The 26,463-nt window shown below is 46.7% G+C and overlaps 1 protein-coding gene across 1 annotated transcript in view; it reads left to right on the forward strand.

The window, feature by feature from the left end:
- LOC308467629 (coiled-coil domain-containing protein 180-like) overlaps window positions 1-26,130 on the forward strand; it is a gene marked incomplete at its 3' end in the record, with an annotated part of 63,373 nt that extends 37,243 nt beyond the window's left edge. Inside the window, exons 3-7 of the mRNA XM_080989365.1 lie at window positions 23,965-24,158; window positions 24,327-24,415; window positions 25,163-25,272; window positions 25,892-26,020; window positions 26,116-26,130. Of these exons, the coding sequence (XP_080845491.1) occupies window positions 23,965-24,158; window positions 24,327-24,415; window positions 25,163-25,272; window positions 25,892-26,020; window positions 26,116-26,130 (537 nt within the window). The remainder of the gene's footprint in view (window positions 1-23,964; window positions 24,159-24,326; window positions 24,416-25,162; window positions 25,273-25,891; window positions 26,021-26,115) is intronic.
- Window positions 26,131-26,463: the final 333 nt, after the last annotated feature.

A 26,463-nucleotide genomic window follows, 5' to 3' on the forward strand; every position in this document is an offset into this window, starting at 1 on the left:
ATAAGGAGGGGCAGATGGGGGAATCAGAGAGAGGGCTCCCAGACTCTTCACCAGACACCAGCGGGGAGAGCACTGGTCCTCCGCTACCCACGCCCTCCCTGCGCAGAAGACTTCCGCGCAGAGAAAGTAGGAGGAGACTGGGTGTCAAACAACTTTTATGTTGGAAAAGGTTTAAGAAACGCCCACTGACGGATTCTGCTAGCGACTGAGGCAGCCACGAATTGAAGGGCTGTCCAGATAGAAAGGTTTAACAAGGCAACATAGCCAGGAGAGGCGGCAACTTACGCACGAGCAACCCCATACCATTATACGTAGGTACGAGGGTCCTAGGCCGTGTAGGGCTTTAAAGGTTAAAACCAGCACCTTAAACCTGATCCTGTACTCCACCGGGAGCCAGTGCAGCTGGTATAGAACCGGATGAATGTGATCTCGCAGTGAAGACCCCATAAGGAGTCTCGCCGCGGCATTCTGCACCCGCTGGAGTTTCTGGGTTAGTCTCAAGGGCAGCCCCACGTAGAGCGAGTTACAATAATCCAGTCTGGAGGTGACCGTCGCGTGGATCACAGTGGCTAGGTCAGGGCGAGAGAGATAAGGAGCCAACTGCTTAGCTTGGCGGAGATGGAAAAATGCCGCCTTTGTTGTAGCTGCAATCTGCGCCTCCATGGAAAGGGAGGTGTCGAAGATTACACCCAAACTCTTAACGGACGGTGCTGGCACTAATTGCACCCCGGCAAGAGATGGGAGTTGCCCCCCCAGTCCCATATCGTCCCTTCCCAGCCAGAGGACCTCTGTCTTCAAAGGATTTAACTTCAACCGGCTCCCACGTAACCATCCAGCCATAGCTTCCAAACATCTGGTCAGTGTGTCTGGGGCTGAGTGAGGATGGCCATCCATCAACAGATAGAGTTGGGTGTCATCAGCATACTGATGGCAGCCCAGCCCAAAACTCCAGACAAGCTGGGTGAGGGGGCGCATAAAGATGATGAAAAGCATCGGGGAGAGTATTGCACCCTGAGGCACTCCACACACCAAGGAGTGGTGGGATGACAGTTCCCCCCCAAGCAGCACCCTCTGTCCCCGACCAGAGAGAAACGAGCGCAGCCATTGAAGGACTGTGCCCTGGATCCCCACGTCGGCAACGCGCTGGTCCAGGAGTTCGAGGGGTCTCCAGTTCCTTTATTGTATCCAAATTGGCAGGGAGGTCATGGCGGAGCAACAGGACCTTCTCCGCAAAAAAGCTCGCAAATGCCTCACAGCTGTTTGTCAAATTATTATATAAATTTCGCTGTCCCTCAAGGGACGTTAAAGACCTAATTATACGAAATAATTGCGCCAGGCGAGAGCTAGCGGATGCAATGGAGGCCGAGAAGGAAGACTTCTTAGCAGCCTTCACTGCCATCTCATAGGTTTTCATAAAAACCCTATAAGATGTTCTTGAGGCTCCGTCACGGGCACCCCGCCGTACTCGCTCTAGCCGTCTGAGGTCCCGCTTCATTTTCCGGAGCTCCTCGGTAAATCAGGGAGCCCGGTTTCTGCGGGGTCGCAGAGGACGCTTAGGTGCGATCTCATCGATGGCTGCCAGGAGCTGGGTATTCTAGCCCTCAACAAGCTCAGTCAATGAGTCGCCAGGGGGAGCAAGGTCCCGCAAGGCTTGGCGGAATCTATCACGGTCCATCAGCCTCTGCGGGCGAGCCCAAATCGGCTCGCCACCTAAGCAGGGTGGGGGTGGAAAGTCAATCCTGGCTTTCAGAGCGTAGTGATCAGACCATGGCACCTTCATCGAAGGACACATGACCACATCTATACCTACACCAAAGATCAAATCCAGCGTGTGGCCTGCTTGATGTGTGGGGCCCGAAACAAACTGGGAGAACCCTAGTGTCGCCATGGAAGACACCAGGTCCAGAGCCTGTGAGGAGGGAGTGGCATCAGCATGGATGTTGAAGTCCCCCAATACCAATAGGTTAGGGAACTCCAAGGCCCAGCCGGCCACCGCCTCCAGTAAGCCTGACAGGGTGGCTGCTGGTGCACTAGGTGGCCGGTACACCAGCCAGACAGCCAAGCTCACCTCGGACCCCCACACTAGGCCAACACATTCAATGCTGGGAATCGATGGCAATGGTAGAGCCCTGTAAGAACAATCTTCCCGGATTAATAATGCCACCCCTCCCCCCCCGGCTGACAGTCCGCGACTGGTGGAGGACAGAGAAACCCGGGGGCACCATCTCTCGTAGGGTAACTGTTTCCCCTTCGCGCACCCAGGTCTCCGTCACACAAGCCAGGTCGACCCCCTGCGAGGTAAAGAAATCTCGCAGGGTGGCGGTCTTATTGCCTATAGACCTGGCATTGCACAGCACCAGTGACGGAGGCGAGTAATCCTTGCTCACCCTACCCTCGTCCCTCGGGATGGGGCGCAGATTGGAAGGGGTACAAGCATATCCGTATCACGATCCCCTTCCCTATGACATCTGCCCCCACCGCCATACCTCCCTCACCCCTCCACGGTAGCAATCCCAAGCCTCATACTAGCCTCCATTTACAAATAGAAAAGCAAAACAAAACCAATCCCCACCCCACTCAACATCCATCCCACCCCAAACCAAAATAAAACAAACCAAAATAAAAATACATGAATAAAAACCACCGTTCACAGTGGTACAACAAAGTAAAAAGTAAAAACACTTTTAAAACACTTTAAAATATATAAAAACATTTTTGACATTTGCTGCAGCAGCACCAGTGTTCTTAAAGCTGTGGTGATGGTGAGTCTGGGCCCCGCCCCCTAGGCCTGGTGGAATTGGCCTGCAGGAGGGAGCGGCCTTCCCCAGCACTCACGGTGGCAGCAGCAGCAGCAGTGTCCCAGTGCCTCAATGAGGCCTCTTAAAGCTGTGGCGGTGGTGAGTCTGGGCCCCGCCCCCTAGGCCTGGTGGAATGGGCCTGCAGGAGGGAGCGGCCTTCCCCAGCACTCACGGTGGCGGCAGCAGCGGTGTCCCAGTGCCTAAATGAGGCCTCTTAAAGCTGTGGCGGTGGTGAGTCTGGGCCCCGCCCCCAGGGCCTGGTGGAGTTGGCCTCCGGAGGGAGCGGCCTTCCCCAGCGCTCATGGTGGCGGCAGCAGCGGAATTATATGCTTCTACCTGATGGCGTACAGGTAAAACAGGGATTTGTTTGTTCTCTGAAGAAGTCCCTATATGGGCTCAAGCAAAGTGCACGATGCTGGCACTCTAAACTCACTGAAGTGTTGCTTTCTCTAGGTTTTCATCAAGGTAAAGCTGATCCATGTGTATTTGTCAAGGAGGAAGTTCAAAAGAAGCTGTATTGCTTGTTTTATGTTGATGATATACTTTTCTTTTGGAAGGATGTCAAAATGTACAATAGCGCCCTAGCTCAACTGAAGGAGCACTTTGGCATGAAAGATCTTGGTGAGGTAACCAACTACCTATCTCTGGAAATAGAGAGAGACCAAGATGGTCATATTTTAGTACACCAGTCACAGAAAAATGCTGATGTGTTAGCCAAACTAAACCTGATGGATGCTAACCCTGTAGACACACCTGACAACAGGTTATCAGGTAGATGATACTGAAGGAGGATTTTCTGATACGACACTGTACAGAAGTGTGCTAGGCAAACTAAACTTCATTACCAGATGTTCAAGACCGGACATTGCAGTTAGCTGTAATTTGCTAAGCAGACAAGTCAACAATCCTACTGTTAAGGATTGGAAAGCTCTGAGACGCATAGCACGCTATTTGAAAGGCACTATGCACTACAGACTGAGATTTAACAATCAGAAGTCTGGTGGTCTTGAGATATTTGCTGATGCGAGTTTTGGAAGTGGCACTACAGACAGGAAAAGCACGTCTGGAGTTTGCTATATGTACAATCAGGGTCTATTTGGTTGTGCAAGAAGCAAACAACAGTAAGTTCTGGGCACCACAGTTCAAGAAGGACACTGACAAACTGGAACGTGTCCAGAGGAGGGCAACCAAAATGGTCAAAGGCCTGGAAACGATGCCTTATGAGGAACGGCTAAGGGAGCTGGGCATGTTTAGCCTGGAGAAGAGGAGGTTAAGGGGTGATATGATAGCCATGTTCAAATATATAAAAAGATGTCACATAGAGGAGGGAGAAAGGTTGTTTTCTGCTGCTCCAGAGAAGCGGACACGGAGCAATGGATCCAAACTACAAGAAAGAAGATTCCACCTAAACATTAGGAAGAACTTCCTGACAGTAAGAGCTGTTCGACAGTGGAATTTGCTGCCAAGGAGTGTGGTGGAGTCTCCTTCTTTGGAGGTCTTTAAGCAGAGGCTTGACAACCATATGTCAGGAGTGCTCTGATGGTGTTTCCTGCTTGGCAGGGGGTTGGACTCGATGACCCTTGTGGTCTCTTCCAACTCTATGATTCTATGATTCTATGATTCTATGATTCTAAGTTTAAGTACTTGTGAAGCTGAACTGAATGCACTGTCTTATTCACTTGTGGATTGTGAATGGTTGCTACAATTGTGTAAAGACATGAGAATTCCTGTCAAATGTCCAATCCAGGTTTATCAGGACAACAAAGCATGTTTGACTTTGCTGACTTCTGAAGGTTGTAAGCAAAGCACGAAGCACTTGCAATTGAAGCTGCAACATGCTAGGGAATGTGTTCAGAAAGGACTCGTAACGATGTCCTACATGCCAGGTAATGAAATTCCTGCTGATTTACTGTCCAAGGTTGTTCTGAAGGATCAACACTGTACCTATGTACAGAAATTGGGTTTGTACTGAGATTGTACTAACACGCTGCCCAGTGGTGTTCACAGAAAGGGGAAGGATGTTAATTTCTGTTCTTATCACTGAGCAGCTGCGTGGAGTCACAGGACTCTGTTTACATTCCAGAGACAGTCCAGACTCTTGGATGTCTCACGGGAGGGGAGACGGGATGTGACGTTAGTGGTTTCCTGTTTCCTTTGTTCCTTTGTTCAGTTGCTCTTCTCTCACAGGGAGAGGATGTATATTTCTTTGCTCTCTGCATAGCTAGAAAATAAAGCATAGCAATGTAGCTCATACTATCTCATCCTTCCACATGCTGTTTTGGGAACTCTGCTAGGACCACATGCCTGAGGCGTTATCAAAGGATCAGGTCGTCAATTAATCGCCGGGAGGCGATTCCGAAGATGAGCCTTATCAGCTCGGTCGAACGGAGATTCCGACAAAAGCAACATATTGAATTGCCAAAAATAAAAATTGTAAATAAACTTTTTGTGATAACACATTTTAACGAATAAAGATGAACTTTAAAATTTTGTCTTGGAATGTTAATGGATTAAATGAAAAAAAAAAGAGAGAAACAAAATAGCACATATTTTGACCAAACAAAAAAAAATGTTGTTACTTGTCTGCAGGAAACACATGTCACAAAAGAGCATAGAAGAGTATTAATCAGCCCCAAATTAGGAAAAGAATTCATTGCTGCAGATAATGTAAAAAAGAAAGAGTAGTGATTTATGTCAGACCTGTGTTAGAGTCAGAGTTGTTATTTTCTGACCCTAAAGGGAGAATAGTGATTGTAAAGATTAAAAGTCAAGGAGAAAACATCAAAATAGTAGGGATATATGCGCCGAATGGGGAAAAATCAGTATTTTATAAGAAACTAGAAAAAAAGCTGTTGGAATATGTAAAAGATAAATTAATACTGCTTGGAGATCTTAATGAAGTAACAGACTCACAGATAGACAGATCGGAAGGAAGTAAAGGACAAGGAAAATTGCCTTCTACATTTGCGAAGATGATAGAAATTCTAGATCTAAAGGACTCATGGAGGTACAAACCTAGATTTGAGAGAGAATACACGTACTTCTCTGAACCAAACAAAACAGCTCGTAGGATAGCTGCCATCTGGCTTTCGTTAGATTTGCTTAGAAAGATTGAAGAATCACAGATTTTACCAAAAATAATTTCAGATCACAATACAGTTCTGTTAAAACTACAACCAGACTGGAAATCAGGAATATGTAGATGGAAATTGAATGAATCATTACTGAAAGAGGGAAAAATATTAGAGAGAGCTAAAAATGCACTAAAAGAATACTTTGAATTGAATAAAAACCAAGTTGATAATGTAAGAATACTCTGGGATGCTGGTAAAGCAGTGATCAGGGGATACTTTATAAAACAAGGTGTAAGAATAAAAAAGGAAAGCGAAAAGAAAAAAAATAGAATTAATGAAGGAAATAAGGAAAAAAGAAAAAGAGCAAATCAAACAACCAAATAATGATACAATTGAGAAAGAGATTAAGTTATTACAGGCAGAATATATGTCCAAAATAGAACAGGAAATAGAGTGGAATGTGGAAATGTGGAAACAAAATAATTTTGAGTTTGTCAACAAGCCCAGAAGATATCTGGCGTGGCAATTGAAAAAGAGGCAAAACCAAAGACAAATAAACAGAATAAAAATAGAAGAGAAAAATATAGATGATCCAAAAGTAATAATACAAAAATTTAAAAAATATTATGAAAATCTATATAAAAAAGACAAAGATGCAAACTCTTGGATTATGCCGGACAAGAGTGTAAACAGAGGCATAACATGGAGCCTGGCACACTTCCCATTCGCACCTTGCAAACTGTCCGTGCCGAAACAAAAAGTCCTCCTCTCCCTCTTTCTCTTTCCGGTAGCAGAGCGAACACAGCGGTGAGAAGCAAATTGCAGCACGTGTGTAATAATTCAAAACAGACACAAGGCAGTCCTTATCTTCTCTTGCCTTTAATCATGAAGAATAACACCATAAATTCAGACCTGGCGAGAACTGACACATTCTCCCTCTCGCATAGCGTCCCAGAGGCAGACTGAAACACTCGGAGTCAAACCCCTCCCTTAAGTGTTTCTAACCACGCCTCAGGAAAGAGACGTCACCAGAACTCTTTAACTCTGTGAGTTCTGAAACCATTAACACCCCCTCTCGTCACGAATCCTGAGGGAAACTGTGAACCCCTATTTACAGACCTCTTTGAGTTCAACTCACCTCCCATTGCCTTTTGCCTCCCACTGGCATCTATCCCAGGCAATTGTTGAATCCCTTCCACACTCCCAGAATCACACCGTGCGAAACCAACCCACGCACTGGTGACCTGAAACCTCTCAGGTGGAACCCCCTTTGTGGTCCGAGTTGACCGCCGGAGCACAACCTCGGGCGCTCCTCCTGACCCACTGGGGTCAGCAAGTGTGTCTCCCAGCACAGAGGACTCCCCCTCTGACTTGCTGCGTCTTCGGGCCTCCTGCACTTGGCTAACAGGAGATGAAGGCTCACTCTTGGGTTCCCTCTTAACCTGTGGAGAAACCCACCCCTGTGCTTGACCATCATCAGCAACCTGGTCTTCAGCAACAGGCTCCGCCTCTGCCTCTCCTTCCTCCCTTTCTTCCTCCCTTTCCTCCCCCTCAGAATCGGACAAGCATTCTGAGAGAAAATCAGAACCAACCCTAGGCTGTGACCAACCACCCTGCTCAAATAACTCAGCATGCTTGCTGACCAGCAGCTTGGTCTGATCACCCTCTGGGTATGCAAACTTCCACCCATTTGTTGCAGGATCATACCCACAGAAGATCATGTCCTGGTACCTAGGACCACCCTCCTTCCGTTGCGCTGTTGGTATTGGCACTGAAGCCTTGGAACCAAACGAACGGAAGAAATTCACCTGTGGCTTCCTCTTGTGCAACAGAAAATACGGTGTGTCACCTACATCGTGATTGTAGGACCTGTTAAAAACAAAGCTGGCAAACTTCCAAGCCTCACTCCAAAAGCCCTGAGGCAGCCCAGAGTCACACAGTAAAACCCTGACAGCTTCAGCCAGTGCTTCACTCCTGTGCTCTGCCACGCCTCTCTCTTGAGGAGACTTTGCACCCGTCACCTGGTGACGAATTCCCTTTTCCTTGAAGAACTCCTTCAGAGCAGACCCAGTGAACTGTGACCCACGGTCGCTCCTGAACTCTTGCACCTTGGTGGAGAACCTTAGTTCCACCTCCGCAACCCAATCCTGGATGAGTTGCGCCGCTTCCCTCTGCGTCCTGAGAGAGAAAGACCATAAATTCTGAGAAAAATCATCTGCCACTGTTAGCAAATACCTGGCCCCACCCAGACTCTCACACTTCATTCGCCCTGTAAGGTCTGTGTGAACCAACTCAAAAGGTTTTGTGGTTACCCTCTTTACCCCGGGAAACCTGCACCTTTGAACCTTGCTGCATGCCCTGCACACTAGGGATCCCTCACATGGCGTGATTTTACAACCTTTGGTGCAGCCTGGCAACCTCTTAACATCTTCCAAACAAGCATGAGACATTCTCTTGTGCCATACATGAACACATGAATCATGGCTGGGAACACTAGCACACTGCGCCTGTGCTTTCCCTGCATTCCCCCCACCCTCCAGAGGTGTTTCCAGAACAAAGAGATTGTCCTTGCTTTCCACGTTGACAAGTTGTCTCCCCCCTCTGAAAATGGAACAGTTATCATTTTCAAAACAAATTTTGTATCCCTGCTTCGCCAGAGCAGAAATCGATAACAGGCAACACTTCATCCCTGGTACAATGAAGCACTCCAGCTCCGCCTGCAAAACAGAAACATAGACATTTGCTGCTTTAGAAACATTCTTTTTTGTCCCGTCAGCTAATGTAACAATCATTCCAGCTGAAACAGCTCTGCAATTCCGCAGCTCCCCAGCAGATGGCGTTATCAGGTGATGACTCGCTCCTGAGTCCAACACCCACTTCACAGCTGTGTCCCTGCTGGCATTGCTCTGTAGCGTTGCCATGCCAACAAACATCTGGCTGCACCTGTCCTTGGCAGCGTCCGTAACCGCAACATCCGGCGTTGCTCTGAAGACTGGACTTATCTCAGAGTTCCCAGACAACTCTGCAGCACGTATCTCCCTCTGCAGCAGATGGCTGGCCTTGAAGCCTTTAGCTCTGTCCTGTTTCCCAGGCTTCGACTCACGACGCAAACAACTCTTGGCAGCCTTTGGAAAAAGAGGCTTCTCTGAGCTTTTACTGCTCACCGCCCCCCCACTGCTCACAGGGCTCCCAGGACGCTTTCCTGCACCCCCAGTGATGGGTAAAGGGCCCCCAGCAGCTTGCCTCTCTCCAAGCTCCTCACGCAGACATGTTGCATCACCCACGCAGCTTTTAGACTCTGCTAAACCAGCAGCAACAGCAGCAGTGGCAATAGTCCCTTCGCCCCCCTCAGGGGTCCCACAGCCTTTCCCAGCTGTGCACCGGCTTTCACGAAGGTGATCCGTGCTCTCTTGCCTTTCCTGTCCTGATGCCGCCATCTCCCGGCCCTTGCTTCCGCCCCCAGCTTTACACGCTTCCTGGAGAGCTACCCAAGCGACCTCAGGCTTCCTTGCATCCAGAACAATAGGCCTCAAATCAGCACTCACGTTCTCAGCCAGAAAAGTAAGCACACGCTCCTCAGCTTCACGTTGGCTTGCAACCGCCCCAGCTGACGTAGACATCGGCGTGACTGTTTCCCAGAGCTTGGCTCCGACTAGGGACAACTCTGCTAAATAACTCCACTCCAACCACGATTTAATGGTTAACTTCGCACATGGCAGCTTAAGCTCAAAGCCATGTTCCTGGGATTGAGCCATCTCCTCCCCCGGGGGCTAAGCTTACTCACGTCTCGGCAGTAGCTTCCTCCGCCTCCCGGCTCCGGCAGATCGGCTTCTCCTCCCAGCGAGCTCCTTCCAGCTTCAGAGACACAGCTCCAGAGCTCCAGCTGGACCCAGCAACTTTTCAGCTAGCTTGCTGGCTTCCCCCACACGTGGGACGTTCCTGCAATGCTTCAAAGCGTTGGCAAGCATCCATAACCTCTTGGATTATGCCGGACAAGAGTGTAAACAGAGGCATAACATGGAGCCTGGCACACTTCCCATTCGCACCTTGCAAACTGTCCGTGCCGAAACAAAAAGTCCTCCTCTCCCTCTTTCTCTTTCCGGTAGCAGAGCGAACACAGCGGTGAGAAGCAAATTGCAGCACGTGTGTAATAATTCAAAACAGACACAAGGCAGTCCTTATCTTCTCTTGCCTTTAATCATGAAGAATAACACCATAAATTCAGACCTGGCGAGAACTGACACATTCTCCCTCTCGCATAGCGTCCCAGAGGCAGACTGAAACACTCGGAGTCAAACCCCTCCCTTAAGTGTTTCTAACCACGCCTCAGGAAAGAGACGTCACCAGAACTCTTTAACTCTGTGAGTTCTGAAACCATTAACACAAACGAAGAAGTAGACAACTACCTACACCAACAGAAAATCCCAGCGATAAATAAAGAAAAAATACAAATGCTCGACTCCTCGATAACAACATTAGAAATTAGGAACACAATCAAGAAAATTAAATCAGGAAAAACACCTGGCCCAGGAGGTCTCCCAGCAGAATTCTATTTTAAAAAATGGAGGAAATCCTAACAGCTCCAGTGGTTGAAGCAATGAACAACATTCTTAATAAAGGAAAGATTCCAGACTCATGGAAGGAAGCCTGCGTAACATTAATACCTAAACAGGGAGGAGACCCAGAGTGAATATCTAACTATAGGCCAATATCGCTATTAAATTGCGATTACAAACTTTTTGCCAGTATACTGGCAAATAGACTTAAAGAGGCCATCAGTGAAATTATACACCCAAATCAGTCCGGGTTCCTCCCAGGAAGACAAATCTCGGCCAATACTACAAACATTATAGACATTTTAGAATATTTAGAAGCCAAAAATAATAAAAAGCTGCCTTATTATTACTCGACGCAGAAAAGGCATTCAGCAATGTTTCGTGGCATTATATGAATAAACAATTGGAGGTTATGGGTCTAGGAACAAAATTCAGAAAAGGAATAGAGACAATATATGAACAACAAAAAGCAAGGTTAATAATAAATGGTAATCTAACAGACAATTGTTGGCTATTTTCAGTTTAGTTGCGCTGCAGAAAGCTTGCTGGGGAGACCACACATTACAAGGAACTCAAAAATAACTTTATCAAGGTTTTTTGTTGTACTTACCTGTCAGGGAACTGCCATCGGAGCTAGAGGCGGAGGGAAGGCTCCAGAGGGATGGCAGAGAGGGTCCCAGTAGGGAGAGAGGGAGCCCGTATGCTGGGGAAGGAAATCAGCGTAACACCAGTAGAAAAGGGGGGCAGATGGGGGAATCGGAGAGGAGACTCCAAGACTCCTCGCCGGAGACCAGCGGAGAGAGTACAGGTACTCCGCTGCCCACACCCTCCCTGCGCAGAAGACTTCCGCACAGGGAGAGTAGGAGGAGACTTGGCGTCAAAGAACTTTTGTGCTGGAAGAAGTTCAAGAAACGCCCACTGACGGATTCTGCCAGCGACTGAGACAGTCACGATGCTGGAGGCTGTTCAGTCAGAAAGGGTTTAACCAGGTAACCTCGCCAGCAGTGGCGGCAACTTACGCACGAGCAACCCCTAAATCCATTACATTACCTTTATTGTAAGACTGTATTTTAAACCAATAAAGATGTATTAAAAACAAAACAAAACAAAAAAACAAAGGTTTGCCAGGATCCACGTGCAGGAACTGCTCCTCGGAGGCAAAGACCTTCTTTAAGCTTTCAAAGGCCTGCTGCGCCTCCTTTGTCCACAAAAACTTCTTCTTCCCACTGAGACAATCAGTGATGGGCGCCGACAGATGCGCAAAGTTCTTGATAAACTTTCGGTAGAAGTTGCTGAAGCCAAGGAACTGCTGCACATCCTTCTTTGTCTTGGGGCTTTTCCAGTCTAACACTGCCTTCACCTTCTCCGGATCCATGGCAAGCCCTCTATCTGACAGCCGGTACCCCAGGAACTCGACCTCCCGAGCATGAAACTGGCATTTCTCCAGCTTGACCCATAACTTATGCTCCTTTAGCTTCTCCAACACTTGCCGAACATCCCTCATGTGCTGTTCCTCATTCTCAGAAAAGATCAAGATGTCATCCCAAAAGCAAACGCAGTTCCGGTACAGTAGGGGACCCAGTACGTGGCGCATGAAGGCCTGGAAACATGGACTGCCGCCTTGTAATCCAAAGGGCATAACGAGATATTCAAATGCCCCAAGGGGGGGGGGGTGAAAATGGTCATCTTTCATTCGTCTCCCTCGTGCACCCTGATGAGGTTGTACACTCCTCAGAGATCAAGCTTGGTAAAAATTCTGTCCCGCCTGACTCTCGCCACAACATCGTCAATTCTGGGCATGGGGGAGGCCAGGGGTTCCATCAGACTGTTCACGATTCTGTAATTCACTACCAGATGGCGCTCTTCTGTCCCCCTCTTGTCCACAAAGAACACTGGACTACCCCCTACTGCCTTGGATTCCCTTATGAAATCCCTTTTCAAGTTCTTCTCAATAAACTCCTTCAAATCTTGTATTTCTTGGTCGGACATTGAGTACAGCTTACCCGCCTGCAGCTTGGCCCCAGGAAAAAATTCATCTGGCAATCAGATGGTCGGGTAAGCTGTACTCAATGTCCGATCCTTTCCCTCCTTTTTCTTGGGGATGTCAGTGTTTGAAATCTCCCGTTTGCAGGCTACATCGATTTCCATGGGCTCTGCTTGCGGCAGTCTGTGTGAAGCCCCCACTGGCGTTTCAGGAAAGCGGTTGCCATGGAAATGCTCCTGCCTTTCCTGTGCGTGCGCCTCTTACCCCACCCCAATGGCTAACGCTGCCTTGGTTAGCTCATCCATTGATCATGGCCGAGGACCTCTGGAGAGCTCATCTTTCATGTCTGAACTTAAGCCCGCCTTGAAAAGTGCTTGCATGGGTTCAGACGACAAATCTCAGCCCAACTTGTGCACTAGCATTGCAAAGCGCTACCAATAGCTCCAGACAGTCAGAGACCCCTGCTTAAGTGACAGTAATTCCTGCTGAGCGACATCCCCCTGAATCTCTCTGGAAAACATTGCATCCATCACCCGATAAAATTTTGCTAAGTCCTGAAGGGCATCGTTCCACGCTGCTATCAGGGGCCTCACCCATTCCCTCGCCGAGCCTTCCAAGTGTCCAATTACAAATGCCACCCTCTCCTCATCATTTTCAAACTCCCTTTTTTTTGCAAGTCCAACATGTATTTAATCTCAGTCTTAAACACCAGGTAGTCTTGGGGGTTCCCTCCAAACTTGCTCACCAGCAATGGTACTTTTTTCCCAAATGGAGTGGTTCTGACCTGCTGGTCCTGTGCTTTGCACTCCTCAAGCCTAGCTGCAAGCTCGGCGATGTGCACCTCCAGCTCCCTGTTCCTCTGTGCCAGGGATGCTACATTCTGTGCCTCCTCATCCTCAGCGCCTCCGCCTGCAGATCCCTTCTAAGTATGACTCATCGTATCTTTCCGTGCTGCTACCCACGAGCAACCTCTTTTTTTTAAAATGATATTTATTGAGAATTTAAAATTACAGAAAAAGAAAGGAAAAAACAAGAAAAAAGAAAAGAAAAAAAGGTAGACAAAAAGAGAGATTAAACAATATAAGTCAATAAAAACAAAAGTCAAAAAACAAAAAAACAAAACACACAATACATCAGAATCAAAAAACAAAAATAAACAAAAAAATTAAAAAGCAAATCCAATATTCCCAAATCTCTATCTTTCATTAACTTGTTTCATCGACCTCCTCACACCTCCCTTTTTTGTATTCTAGTTATTAATTATCTCAGCAAATCCTTTCCATCTTTCACAATATTCTGTCATTAAATTACCTTAATCTATTTTAACCTTATCTTACCATAAAAAACCCTAAAGCTTAAAACTTAAATCTTATTTATACCTAATTCTTTTTAACAAAACGTATTTATACATAATTCTTTTTAACATTTCTACTAAAGCCAAATAGTTTCATTCCAACATTTTTCTAATACTCATTAATTTTACAATGATTTTCTAGATGAATTTTTAAAACTTTCTTCCAATCTTCATCCGTCGTCTCTTCTTCCTGGTCTCGGGTTTTGTCAGTCCTTTCTGTCCCATCCATCTAGTCCATCAACCTGGTGACCTTCTATCCGAGGCTCTTAAGTCTTTTCCATGTCCCTAATGCAGGTCTTCTTCATGTTTATACCTGCACTTTACTTTATCTTCTGCTGATCTTATTCTTAATTTCCTTCCTTTCTCTCGGGGAGACTCCAACTTGACAATATCTTTATCCCTTCTCAACAAGTCAGCCCATTCTCCATAGTCGACACTGAAATCCAAAAGATATTTGAAGGCATGTTTCAAAGTCCCTCCAAGGTTAAGGGCCCCCACAACTCCAAACTCCCCCTGGCCCAAAGCCAGATCCGAAAAGTCAAAACATCCCTGCATAGGGGAATCTATCCAACTTCCCATCTCCAGACCAAACAGTACTCCATCTCTCCAAATCTGACTTTCTCCAGATTCAGTCGTCAAAAACAGCAACTTATGTTCCTGCAAGGACGCAGCTCTCTCGATTTCTGGTACTTGAGGTTCAGCAACTACCTCCTCCTTCATCTTTTTCACCACTTGCTCTGCCAAAGCACATTCCTGGATTAATTCCAGAGTGGTTTCTATATAAGTATTCACTGTTTGTCCAAAATTTCAAACTGCAACAGTCATCAAATCCATCTTCTCATGTAGCTGTTCCAGTAAAGCACTTGTCTTGCAAAAAGCAAGCACTAAAGCTTCTTCTGGGCACATTCTTGTTCAAGGTCGGTGTCTAGTTCCCACGATCTTTTATCTCTACAGCTGTAGAATTCCCCAGATCGACTCCAGCAACAGTTTCACAAGCTCCCTCTAGAGGAAACAATTTCTATTTCTATCCGTCTTTTTAAAAGCAGATCTAGCAACAAAGTTCCTTTCGTTTTCCAGATATTTTGTTCCTTTTAAGTGCAAAAGGGAACATTGGAATCAATATGTTTCTCTTTTTTAACTATCTGTCAAAAACGTTTTATCCACAGTCAATGAACTTCCCCAAAGTGTCTGTCTCTGGCACCCCGATCCCAGGATCAAGACGATGGAAATTTATCTTTCTTTACTCTCTCTTCTGCAGGTTTAAACAGTCTGAAAAGATTCCCCCCTCTTCTCCTGCTTCCAAGGGGGGTTTAGTGATTTTAGCTGATGGAAATTTAGTCCTTTACAAACGATTTTCCAGACTCTAGCTTGCAATGTCTTTGCTTCAATCTATTTACAAAAGCGGAAGGCGGACTTCCTGTTTAGACCTTCCCGCTTCGGTGCCAAATTAAAAAGTTTCTTAATCCAATTTTCCGTTCTACTCACGGGCAGTTGTTTAAAATCCAATTGTCCACAGGAAAAAGTCAGCGCTCTCCGGCAACAGCAATGCGGCTTCACTCCGTGAAAAGAGCAGTCGATTCGAAGCACCGCACCATTCACCCCACGTCGCTCCGGATCCCCGAAACCGGGTTTCCCTGCGAGTAGGGGAGGCGCAAAAGGTGCCAGCCGAATCCCACGTCCACAGGCTTCTCCCGCCTGTGGTTTTTAGTGGGTCTCTGCCTCGCCGCGGCGGTCCAGACCCTAGTTCTCGCGAAGCGGATTCCTCCTGGTCAGAGGAAATCCGCCATTGCCGGAGGCGCTAACCCGGAAGTCCTACCCAAGAGCAACCTCAAAGGCTCCCAGATTGCTGTCAGATGGCAAGGGTGGTTGCTCTTTTACAGGTTTTATTTGGTGCAAAACGATTTACAGTGCAGAACCCCAAAGTTCATGTCTGCCTCAATCTCTAGCAGAATCCGGGAGTTGTTGTTTCCTGGACCTCCCCCAACATAAAAGTCTCGTTACTCCCAGCTTTTTCCTTCCCTCTTTGCGCTTTAGACTTCTGCACAGGGTGGGCTTGGCCAGGAGCGGTGCTGAGGCTCTCACCAGCATCCTCTGGTCCTTTTACCTCTTCCGCACTGGAGGTGGGGCTTTCCTCATCACCGGAAGAGGAATTGCTTCACAAGATTTTTGGAGGCTCCTTGTAACACAACTGCCCCTCTGTTTCCTGCCCCTGTTCCGATGGCAGTTCCCTGACAGTGGCCCTTTCAGATCTGCGTACTAGACGCAAGCCTTCAGCACTCATGTCCTCTTTCTTAGGAGAAAAGTGTCCAATGGTGAACAGTGGTTCTTCTAGTTCAGTGTCAGACCCATCAGATGGTCTGAGTGAGGCCTTAGCTCTCTTGTAGTCTCATCGCTGTTGCTGACATCAGCAGCAGCACTGCCCACTGAACTGGAATCCGAACTCTGATCATCATCCTCACCTTCCTCTGCTACCTCATCATCTTCTTCTTCTGAGTGACTCTGGATAATTCCTACATCCCCCCCCCCCCAACTTTGGATTGTACTCAACACTCTTTGTGACCCGAATGGTCTTAGAGTCAGTCATGCTGCTCTGTGGAGTGTGGACCCACATGTCAGAACCAAAGATTCTCATGTGCTTGACATAAGGTTTCTTACTAAATACCAAACATCTTCTCATCGGGAATACAGTCAATAGGTGAAGACAGTCTCCTATTATAGGAATAAACAAAACACGATAAAGATTCAGCCCAATATTGCTCAGGGAGACTGGCATCATGCAACAAGGTTTTTAGGCCTTGCAACAAAGTCTGGTTCGCCCGTTGACAAAGTCCATTCTCCCATGGAGATCTGGGGCTTGAGAGGTCCTGCTGGATTCCCTTCTCAGTCAGAAAAGCTTCAAACTGCTGAGAAGTGAATTCGCCGCCTCGGTCAGAAAACAAACAACCAATGTGTTTATTGTGGGCATTTTCCAACCAAGCACAGAACGCTTTGAACCTAGGAAACGCTTGACTTCTGCTTGAGCACAAACACATGAATGAACCTGGAAAAAGAATCAATTAAAACCACGAAGTACCTTGATCCACCCAAAGAAGGTGCAAGTGGACCAACCAGGTCTGTGTGGACTAGCTGATAGGGTTTGGAAGCCTGTCTGCTAGACACTTTGCCTTTGGGAACAACCTTCACTTTGTTTTCTGCACAAGAGACACATTTCATGTGATACCTGCAGGTCTTGATGGTTAACCCTGGAACCATCTCTGGCATCTTGGCGAGCACCTGCCATGCCATGTGACCAAATCTTCTGTGCTGTTCATGAATACATTCCGAATGAAGAACTTTGTTAGTTTGTGTGACACAACAAGATTCAACATTAGACACATCAACAGCAGAGTCATCATGTGTTATCAAGAACAAACCATCTACAAACTTAGCATGCAAGGTGTCCTCATTGTTCTTCTTGATAATGTAGATCCCCATCTTGAAGCAAATCTCAAAGCCTTGTCAGTCAGCTGTGGGATGCTGAGCAAATTGTCTGCTGAATCAGGAACATACAGTACCATGCTGATGGTGGTGTGCAGACTGGCCAATTTCACTGTCCCAACTCCTGCAATTCGCAAAGTCTTACCATCAGCCTGTTGAATTACTCCATCCCATGGAGTAAAAGAGATAAACAAGTGTTTGTCCTTCAAAATGTGCTGCGATGCTCCCGAATCAACAACAAACCTGCCCTTGGCCTTTGGAGCAGCAGTGCTAGCAATCAAAGCTTTGTTTTGCACTGGTTTGGGCTTTTGGCCCCCCTTCTTCCAGCCATCTGTAGGCTTCTTCCTTTGTTTACCTTTAGCCTTTGGGCAGTCACGCTGTATGTGGCCTTGGATTCCACAGACTCAGCACTTCACAGCTGCCAACTCCTTGGCTCCCCCTGGTGGCTGGAATGCTGTCCCAGATGATGTCACAGCATGCTGCCCCTGAAGCACACAATCTGGTTCCTCTGCGTTCCTCCTATCATACCCATTTTGGAGGGTATCCAAAACCTTTGTGGCAGACAGGTCTTGTGCAGGTAGAGTTGCCAGCTGACTTGCCACAGCGTGGTAACTCTTATCCAAGGAATCCAAAATTAGGATTGCAAACAAAGACTCAGGCATAGTGAAACTTCTTTGCACGCCCCAAACTTCTTTGGGGAGCTTCAGTAAGAGTGTGTTGGGATACTGCCAGGGAGACGGAGGCATCAGGCAGGCCCACAGTCGTCTCCGGACAATCACCGGTCTCCTGTGGAACAGCATCAGTCAATTAGCGACACGAGCCTCAGAGACATTCCAAGGCCCGTGCACACCCTTTCAGCAGAGTCTTCCCCAACGAAAGGATGCAGACAGGAGAACATATTTACAGCTTTATTCAACGTAGTTCAGAACAAAGGAAAAACATGACTGCTTGCCTCCGTGTCCAGGAAAACAGCCAGAACAAAAGCTATATACAAAACGGAAGTTCCCAGCGAGCAGTGCTGGGAGTAAACAGGCATGTGATACACAACAATCATGCCTGACCCTTTTAAGGTGGAACGGAACTATCCTAACATCCTCCCCCTTTCCGTGTAACCTGTAATACCTGTGGTTCAACCCAATTGCAACCTCTGTACATAAACTTTAAGTTGTTCTCTGTTAACAACCTTAGACAACAGATCTGGAGGAATTTCATTTCCTGGCATGTAGGACACTTGAATGAGTCCTTTCTGAATACACTCTCTTGTACGATGTAACTTAATCTGCAAGTATTTGGTTCTTTGCTTGCAACTCTCTGAGTTCAGCAAAGCCAAACAGGATCTATTGTCTTGATACACTTGTATAGGACATTTCACAGAAACTCTGATGTCGTGAAACAGTTGCATCAACCATTCACAATCCATGAGTGAAAACGACAGGGCATTGAGTTCTGCTTCACAGGAATTTAGGCTTACTGTCGTCTGTTTCCTGCACAACCAGTCAAACAGACAGTGGTTGTACATGTAGCATACTCCAGAAGTCCTTATACCATCCGTGGTGTCACTTCCCAAACTAGCATCTGCAAAGATTTCAAGACCTCCAGTCTCCTGACTGGTGAACCTCACCCTGTAGTGCAAAGTCCCCTTCAAATAGCGGGCTATGCGCTTCAGAGCTTTCCAATCCTGAACAGTAGGATTGTTGGCATGTCTGCTAAGCAGGTTTTTGCTTACAGCTATGTCAGGTCTTGAACATCTAGCAATGAAATTCAGCTTGCCTAGAATGCCTCTGTACAGTGTGGTGTCAGAAAATGCTTCAGCAGTACTATCTACCTGGTAACCTGTCACCATTGGTGTGTCTGCTGGGTTTGCATCAACCAAATTCAACCTGGTTAATACATCAGCAATTTTCTGTGTTTGGTGTACCAGAAAATTACCTGCTTGGTCCCTCTCCACCTGCAGAGAAAGATAGTTGGATACCTCACCAATATCCTTCATGTCAAAGTGCTCCTTCAGCTGAGCTAGGGTGCTTTGGTACAAAGCCTGATTCTTCCAAAACATCAGAAGATCATCAATGCTCTCATACTTGACGGTGGGTGAGTAGGTCTCGTGGTAATCCTGTCCTGCTACCTGTGAAAAACCTCTGGCGACCAATCTGGCTTTGTGTCTTACAACCTTGCCCGTCTGGTCTGTCTTTGCTTTGAAGACCCATTTCCTGCCAACCAGTCTCATTCCTGGGACTACTGGCACTAGCTCCCAGGTTTGGTTCCTATTCAAGGAATCGACTTCAGCCTTCATGGAATTAAGCCATGAATTAAGCCATGGAATTAAACCAGAATTAATTCCTGAAACTCTTTGAAGCTTGAAGGTTCCCACACCTTCTCTGAGCTACTAAGAACAGCAGTTGCTGTCTTAGGAAACTCATCAGCAAATCTCTTTGGGGGTTTGCCTTTTAGGGCCCTTTCAGATCTGCATACTAGACGCAAGTCTTCTGGACTCACCTCCTCTTTCTTAGGAGAAAAGTGGCCAATGGTGAACAGTGGTTCTTCCAATTCAGTGTCAGACGCATCAGATGGTCTGACTGAGGCCTTTGCGCTCTTGTAGTCTGCTGTGTCATCACTGTCGCTGACACCAGCAGCAGCGCTGCCCACTGACCTGGAATCCAAACTCTGATCATCATCCTCAGCTTCCTCTTCTGCCTCATCATCTTTTTCTTCTTCCACATCATCTTCATCCTCCTCTGAGTGACTCTGGAAAATTCCCACACACACCCCCTCCTTAGGATTGTACTCAACACTCTTTGTGAACCTAAGGGACTTTGAGTCAGTCATGAATACCCTGTATGCACCTTTTTGGTACCCCATGAACAAACCATGTGCCCCACACTTCCCAAGCTTGCTGCTCTGTGTTGTATGTACCCACATGTGAGAACCAAACACTCACATGTGTTTGACGTAAGGTTTCTTACCAAACATCTGCTCATAGGTAGTACAACCAATAGGTGATGACAGTCTCGTGTTATAGGAATAAAGGAAACACGATAAAGCTTCAGCCCAATATTTCTCAGGGAGATTGGCATCATGCAACAAGGTTTTTAGGCCTTGGAGCAAAGTATGGTTTGCTCGCTCGCAAAGTCCATTCTCCCATGGAGATCTGGGACTTGAGAGGCCGTGCTGGATTCTCTTCTCAGTCAGAAAAGCTTCAGACTTCTGAGAAGTGAATTCACCGCCTTGATCAGAAAATAAACAGCCAATGCGTTTATTGTGAGCATTCTGCAACCAAGCACAGAACGCCTTGAACTTAGGAAACGCTTCTGACTTCTGCTGGAGCATAAACACATGAATGTACCTGGAAAAAGAATCAATTAAAACCATGAAGTACCATGCTCCACCCAAAGAGGGTGCAAGTGGACCAACCAGGTCTGCATGGACTAGCTGGTAGGGTTTGGAAGCCTGACTGCTAGACACCTTGCCTTTCGGAGCAACCTTCACTTTGTTTTCTGCACAAGATACACATTTCATGTGAAACTTACAGGGCTTGTAGTTCAAACCCTGAACCAACCCAGGCATCTTGGCCAGTGCCTGCCAAGACATGTGACCAAATTTTTGGTGCGCCTCGTGAATACATCCTGCATGAAGAACTTTGTTAGTTTGTGCAACACAACAAGATTCAACATTAGACACATCAACAGCATTGTCATCATAAGTTATCAAGAACAAGCCATCTATAAACTTCACATGCAAAATGTCCTCTTTGCTCTTCCTGATGACACAGACTCTCTTCTTGAAGGAAATCTCAAAGCCTCACCCAGTCAGCTGTGGGACACTGAGGAAATTGTCTGCAGAATTTGGAACAAAAAGTACTTCGCTGATGGTTGTGTGCAGACTTGCCAGTTTCACTGTCCCGACTCCTGCAATTCTCAACGTCTTTCCATCAGCCTGTTGGATTTCTCCATCTTGAGGTGTGAAGGAAATAAACAAGTGCTGATTCTTCATAAGGTGCCTCGTTGCTCCAGAATCCACGATAAATCTGCCTTTGGCCTTTGGAGAAGCAGTGCCAGCAAACAAAGTCTTGTTTTTCACTGGCCTGGGTTTCCCTCCCCCCCTTCTGCTTCTGGGCATCTGCAGGCTTCTTCTTTCATTTAGCTTCAGCCTTTGGGCAACATCTCTGAATATGACCTTGCTTTCCACAGTTCCAGCACTTCACAGCTGCCAACGCCTTGGCTCCCCCTGGAGGCTGGAATGCTGTCCCACACTGCTCCCCCTGAAGCACACAAGCTGACTCAGCTGCATTCCTCCTATCATATTTGTTTTGCAAGGTCACCAAAACTTTTGTAGCAGTGAGGTCCTGCGCAGGAAGAGTTGCCAGCTGGCTTGCCACAGCATGATAGCTTTCATCCAGGGAGTCCAGGATAAGGATTGCAAACAGAGACTCAGGCATATTGAAACCTCTATGAGTCAATTCCTGTCTGAGATGCTGCAAACGCAAAACATGGGCTCTAAGGTCTTCCCCTGGCTCCAAACACTTCCTGTGCAGCTTTCTGAAGTAAAGCAACACAGACCCAGACTCTTGTCGGAGATGACAGGCCTGAAGCCCTTCCCACATCTCACGCCAACTGGCCTTGCCAGCCAGGGTGATTAACTCTTCAGGAGCTACTGAGAGCAAAATTATTCCCATGGCTCTTGAATCCTGTGCCACCCATTCATCTGTCAAAGGTGCTGGGAGGGTCCTCAGAAACAGTGTGCCACACACCAAGCCTTCTCATCTGGCCCTCGCAGTACCTTGCCCAGGTCTGATAGTTGTGGCCATTAAACTTTGGGCACGGAGCCCCAACTGAGGCTTGTAAAAGATCCATTTCAGCTCTTTACTTCAGCCATAAGCCTTATTCCCTTCAAAGGCTCCTTATCTTTGGCAGTCGTAAATTACGAGGCCTGCTTGCTCTCTGCTGGCCTAATTAGTTGGCTCGGACTTCAAAGACTCTCTGCCGCGGCACAGAAAAGCCTTGCTTTTCTGCACATACCTCTTGCAGTCTTCAGCAGTCTTACTCTCCTGTAAGCGCTGTGAATCTGGGCCCATAACCTATTGTTGGGATACTGCCAGGGAGACGGAGGCATCAGGCAGGCCCCCAGTCGTCTTCGGACGATCACCGGTCTCCCGTGGAACAGCATCAGTCAATTAGCGACACGAGCCTCAGAGACATTCCAAGGCCCGTGCACACCCTTTCAGCAGAGTCTCCACAATGAAAGGATGCAGACAGAAGAGCATATTTACAGCTTTATTCAACGTAGTTCAGAACAAAGGAAAAACATGACTGCTTGCCTCCGTGTCCAGGAAAACAGCCAGAACAAAAGCTATATACAAAACGGAAGTTCCCAGCGAGCAGTGCTGGGAGTAAACAGGCATGTGATACACAACAATCATGCCTGACCCTTTTAAGGTGGAACGGAACTATCCTAACACAGTGTACCACACTGCAAGCTTTCACAGTTGACCCTCGCAGTACCTTGCCCAGGTCTGATAATTGTGTCCATTAAGACGTGGACACAGGGTCCCATCTGACGTTGCCTGTAAGAGATCCATTCCTGCTTTTTACTATAGCCAGGAACTGAATTCTCTTCACAGTCGCTTTATCTAAGCAAGTCATAAATCACACGGCCTGCTTCTCTCCAGCCTTAATTGCTTGGCTCGGACATCAAAAGCCCTCTAGCCTCGGCCAGGAATGCTTGGCTCCACATACCTCTCTCCATGCTGGGTCGACACAGCAGTCATCAGCAGCCTTACTCTCGTGTAAGCACTGTGGATCTGGGCCCATAACCCTATTGTTGGGATGTGTCCAAGGGATCGGGGGCAATTTGCAGGCCCCCAGCTGGCTCTGGCCCACTGGCCGGTAGCCGGGCAATCTCCGGTCCTTGGCTCAGCATCAAACAGCGACCCACAGCTTCAGAAGCCTTCAGAAGCTGGAGCACACTCTAATCAGCAGAGTAAATAACACACAACAGAAGTGGCAGATAGAGGCTGTGTAAAGCATATTTACAAGCAGTTTATTTAGCATACAGCAGGACAAAGGAAAAACACGTCTTCTCCCTTTCGTGTCCAAGTGCAAGCAGCATAAGCAAAAGCTATACACAAACGGAAGTTCCCAGCAAGCTGTGCTGGAGTGTAAACAGACATGTGACATACAAAAATTCCACATGTCTGTAAAGGTGGAACGGAATATTGTAACAAACCTGTCTCTCCCATATTGGTCTCTACAGTCATAGCAGGCACTGTAACCTTCCAAAAGTTTGACTTCACCCACAAAGGCACACTCCCCTATTGTCTCCTAAGACAGATGAATGCCAACACAAGCTTTTGGGGACTCATGCTCACTTCATCACATAGGTGAATTGAAATCTTAGTATACATGTTTGTAAGGGAGAAAATTGTAATTTGGAAGTTGTATGGAAAAACCTTTCCCCTTATTTTTTGCCTCTCATTACCATTCAAACCCTGCCTTACAATTTTCTCCTTTATTCACTTGCCAACTTTCACTTCATTAACCTTCAACAAGATGCTTTAATTCTAGCTATTAAAAAATGACAACAAAATATTACGAAGAATTAAATCAGGGTGGGACCCATAAGTACTTAACTTTGCTTGGCAAGTGCACTCTGTTTCTGGTGAATATAAGCATGCCCTCTTTCACTTTAAAGGACGATGTCTAATTATTTTGGCTTTGGCTTTGGCTAGATAAACCTTGTGCGCACTCTGGGAGAGGCGAGAAGCAAGATAGCCCAGCACAAGCTCCCGCAGATCCCAGGAACAATTCCGGTGGTGAGGGATGTGGAAACCTGCTCAGGCAATGGGTTTTTATCACATCGTCAGCAGATGTGGGTTGAGGGAATGCCCAATGATGACATCACTGAAAATCCAGTGCAATACAAGTAAGGAACAGAGTTGTGATGTTATTCTGTGCTGTCAGGCCTGTTGGCCAAATGTGGCCTCTCTACTTGACCCTTGGAACTTTTTCCAGGCCACACCCCTCACTCACCCTTACTTCAAATCCCAAGTGTCTCTTGCTTCAAGTTTCTCCCACTCTGTTTCTATTCCAGAGAGGCTGCAACACTGGCATTTTTAAAGGCTCAAGAAAGTGAAAATGTTATTGCTGCCCGGGAAGTCCGAGGCCTTGCTGAAGTCATAAGTAAATGTTTACCAATTTAATTCTGGCACCATAATCAGTGTTTTTAGCAAATGTGTTATCTTTCATTTATGCAGACTACCAGCTATACTACTGCAAAGTACTCTGCTTGGGGCTTCCTTTGAAGACAGCTCAGTAACTGCAGCCAGTGCAGAACACCACTGCTCAGTTTTTGGACAATACCTTGCCAGTTGCACTGGTAGCCACTGCATTCTCACACTCAGTTCAACCTGATGGTGATAGTCTTTAAAACCCAAAATTGTTTTGCCGATAGTAACACCTTGAACTTAGGCTGTTACCAAATGGGCCACCAGTGCAGTTATCTGAGCAGAAGTGTTATATGCTGACAGGGCCTCCTGTCAACAACCATGCTGCAGCATTCTGCACTAACTTTAGTTTCAAACCCACACAGAGTTGACTGCAATAATCCAATCTTGAAGTCACCAATGCCTGAACTATTGTGGTCAAGCCCTCCCTTTTTATTGTCTGTAAGCCACTTTTATTTAAGTAACTGTAATAAAACATATAAGAATGAGTAACTATGAACTTGTGCATAAAACTGAAGACGGAACTAAAATCTGGCAGGCTTCTTTAGCAGCATGGGAATGTCAGCTAACCCAGTGGTTTTATAAAAACAACAACACATTACTATTTTTTAATGTAGAAGGGATTGTAATCTCTCTCTTTATGCTAGCCTGGCATGAGTTCTACAGCTGTGCATACAGTCTAATCTCTCTCCCTCCCTCCCAGTTCCTGAGAATAAAAACAGTGACATTGTGGAACGTATCTCAGAGAGCAGAAGGTGCCGTTACGAAGAGATGGTGGTGACAATACGGCAGGAATTGGCACGCGTTGGGAAGGTAGGCAGCCCTCTTCACTACTTTCGTGCATCACTATTGATAGTACTAGGGATGGGATAATCTGTCCATTTGCAATGTGAAGCCAATGTGGTGTAGTGGCTTGAGTGCTGGCCTAGGACCTGGAAGACTAGGGTTCAAAATTATCCACTTGGCCATGGAGGTCTCTGAGTGACCTTGGGCCAGCCACTCACTCTCAGCGTAACGTAACTCACAGGGTTGTTGCAGTGAAGATAAAATGGGGAGAAGGAGAACCATGTACACCACATTGAGCTTCTTGGAGGAAAGGTGGGATGTAAATGTAATAAAGAAATAAAGCTCAGTTCTCTCCGTTTCTCATTTCTTCCTATCTTAAATTCAGTTTTCCACTTTTTGCAACAATTTGTGAGTTTTTGCTTTAAATCCTCATGAAAATATGTTACTGCTTTAGTACAGATCTCTCTAAATGTTTTGTGTTCAGTTTTGACTATAGTTTTATGCAAGAAATTCCCCCTTATGTGCGTTTTCATTTTATTTTCCACTTATGTGACACATTTTTCTAATACATACATATTGATGCACATTGGCAAGTGTTACCCACCAGATGGCAAGTGTTACCCATCAGATCATCTTCTCTGTTCAGGAAATGGAGCTGTGTTTCTTGGAGCCTGGGAAGCTATTTCTGACCAAGCTGTCAGAATCCGATCGCACCATTGAGTCCCTTTTCCAAGTTTCCGCTGAGAACCTCCACTTGGAGACTTACACCATGAAGGTGAGGGAATGCCTCGCAACTCAAACTCAAACAGGGTTTGAAGGCTGCCTGCCACCTTTTCTTGCCCCTCTGGCTGATACTTCTGGTGACCCTAGATCCTCACTGCTTAGCAACAGGGATGAAGGGCCTGGCAGTCACTGTGGGTAGCAGAATAAGGCATGCTGGAGATAGGAAGATAGGAAGCTGACATACAGGTGAAACTCGGAAAATTAGAATATCATGGAAAATCAACACAGACTGTGGAAACTTCACAGTGGACTTCAAGCATCTGGCATTGTGTTCCTCCCCATTCTTCCTCCAGACTCTGGGTCCTTGGTTTCCAAATGATATCTGTCAGAGTTGCTTCCAGATCCTAGCTCACAGAGGATCACGCTAGCCAGCGATCATTAAATAAAAGTCTTTATTGAGTTACAGTTTCCATTCTCAAGCTGCTGCGTGCAACC

The sequence above is a fragment of the Podarcis pityusensis genome, assembly GCF_964106645.2.
Source record: "Podarcis pityusensis genome assembly, chromosome: W".
Taxonomy (NCBI): Eukaryota; Metazoa; Chordata; class Lepidosauria; order Squamata; family Lacertidae; genus Podarcis; species Podarcis pityusensis.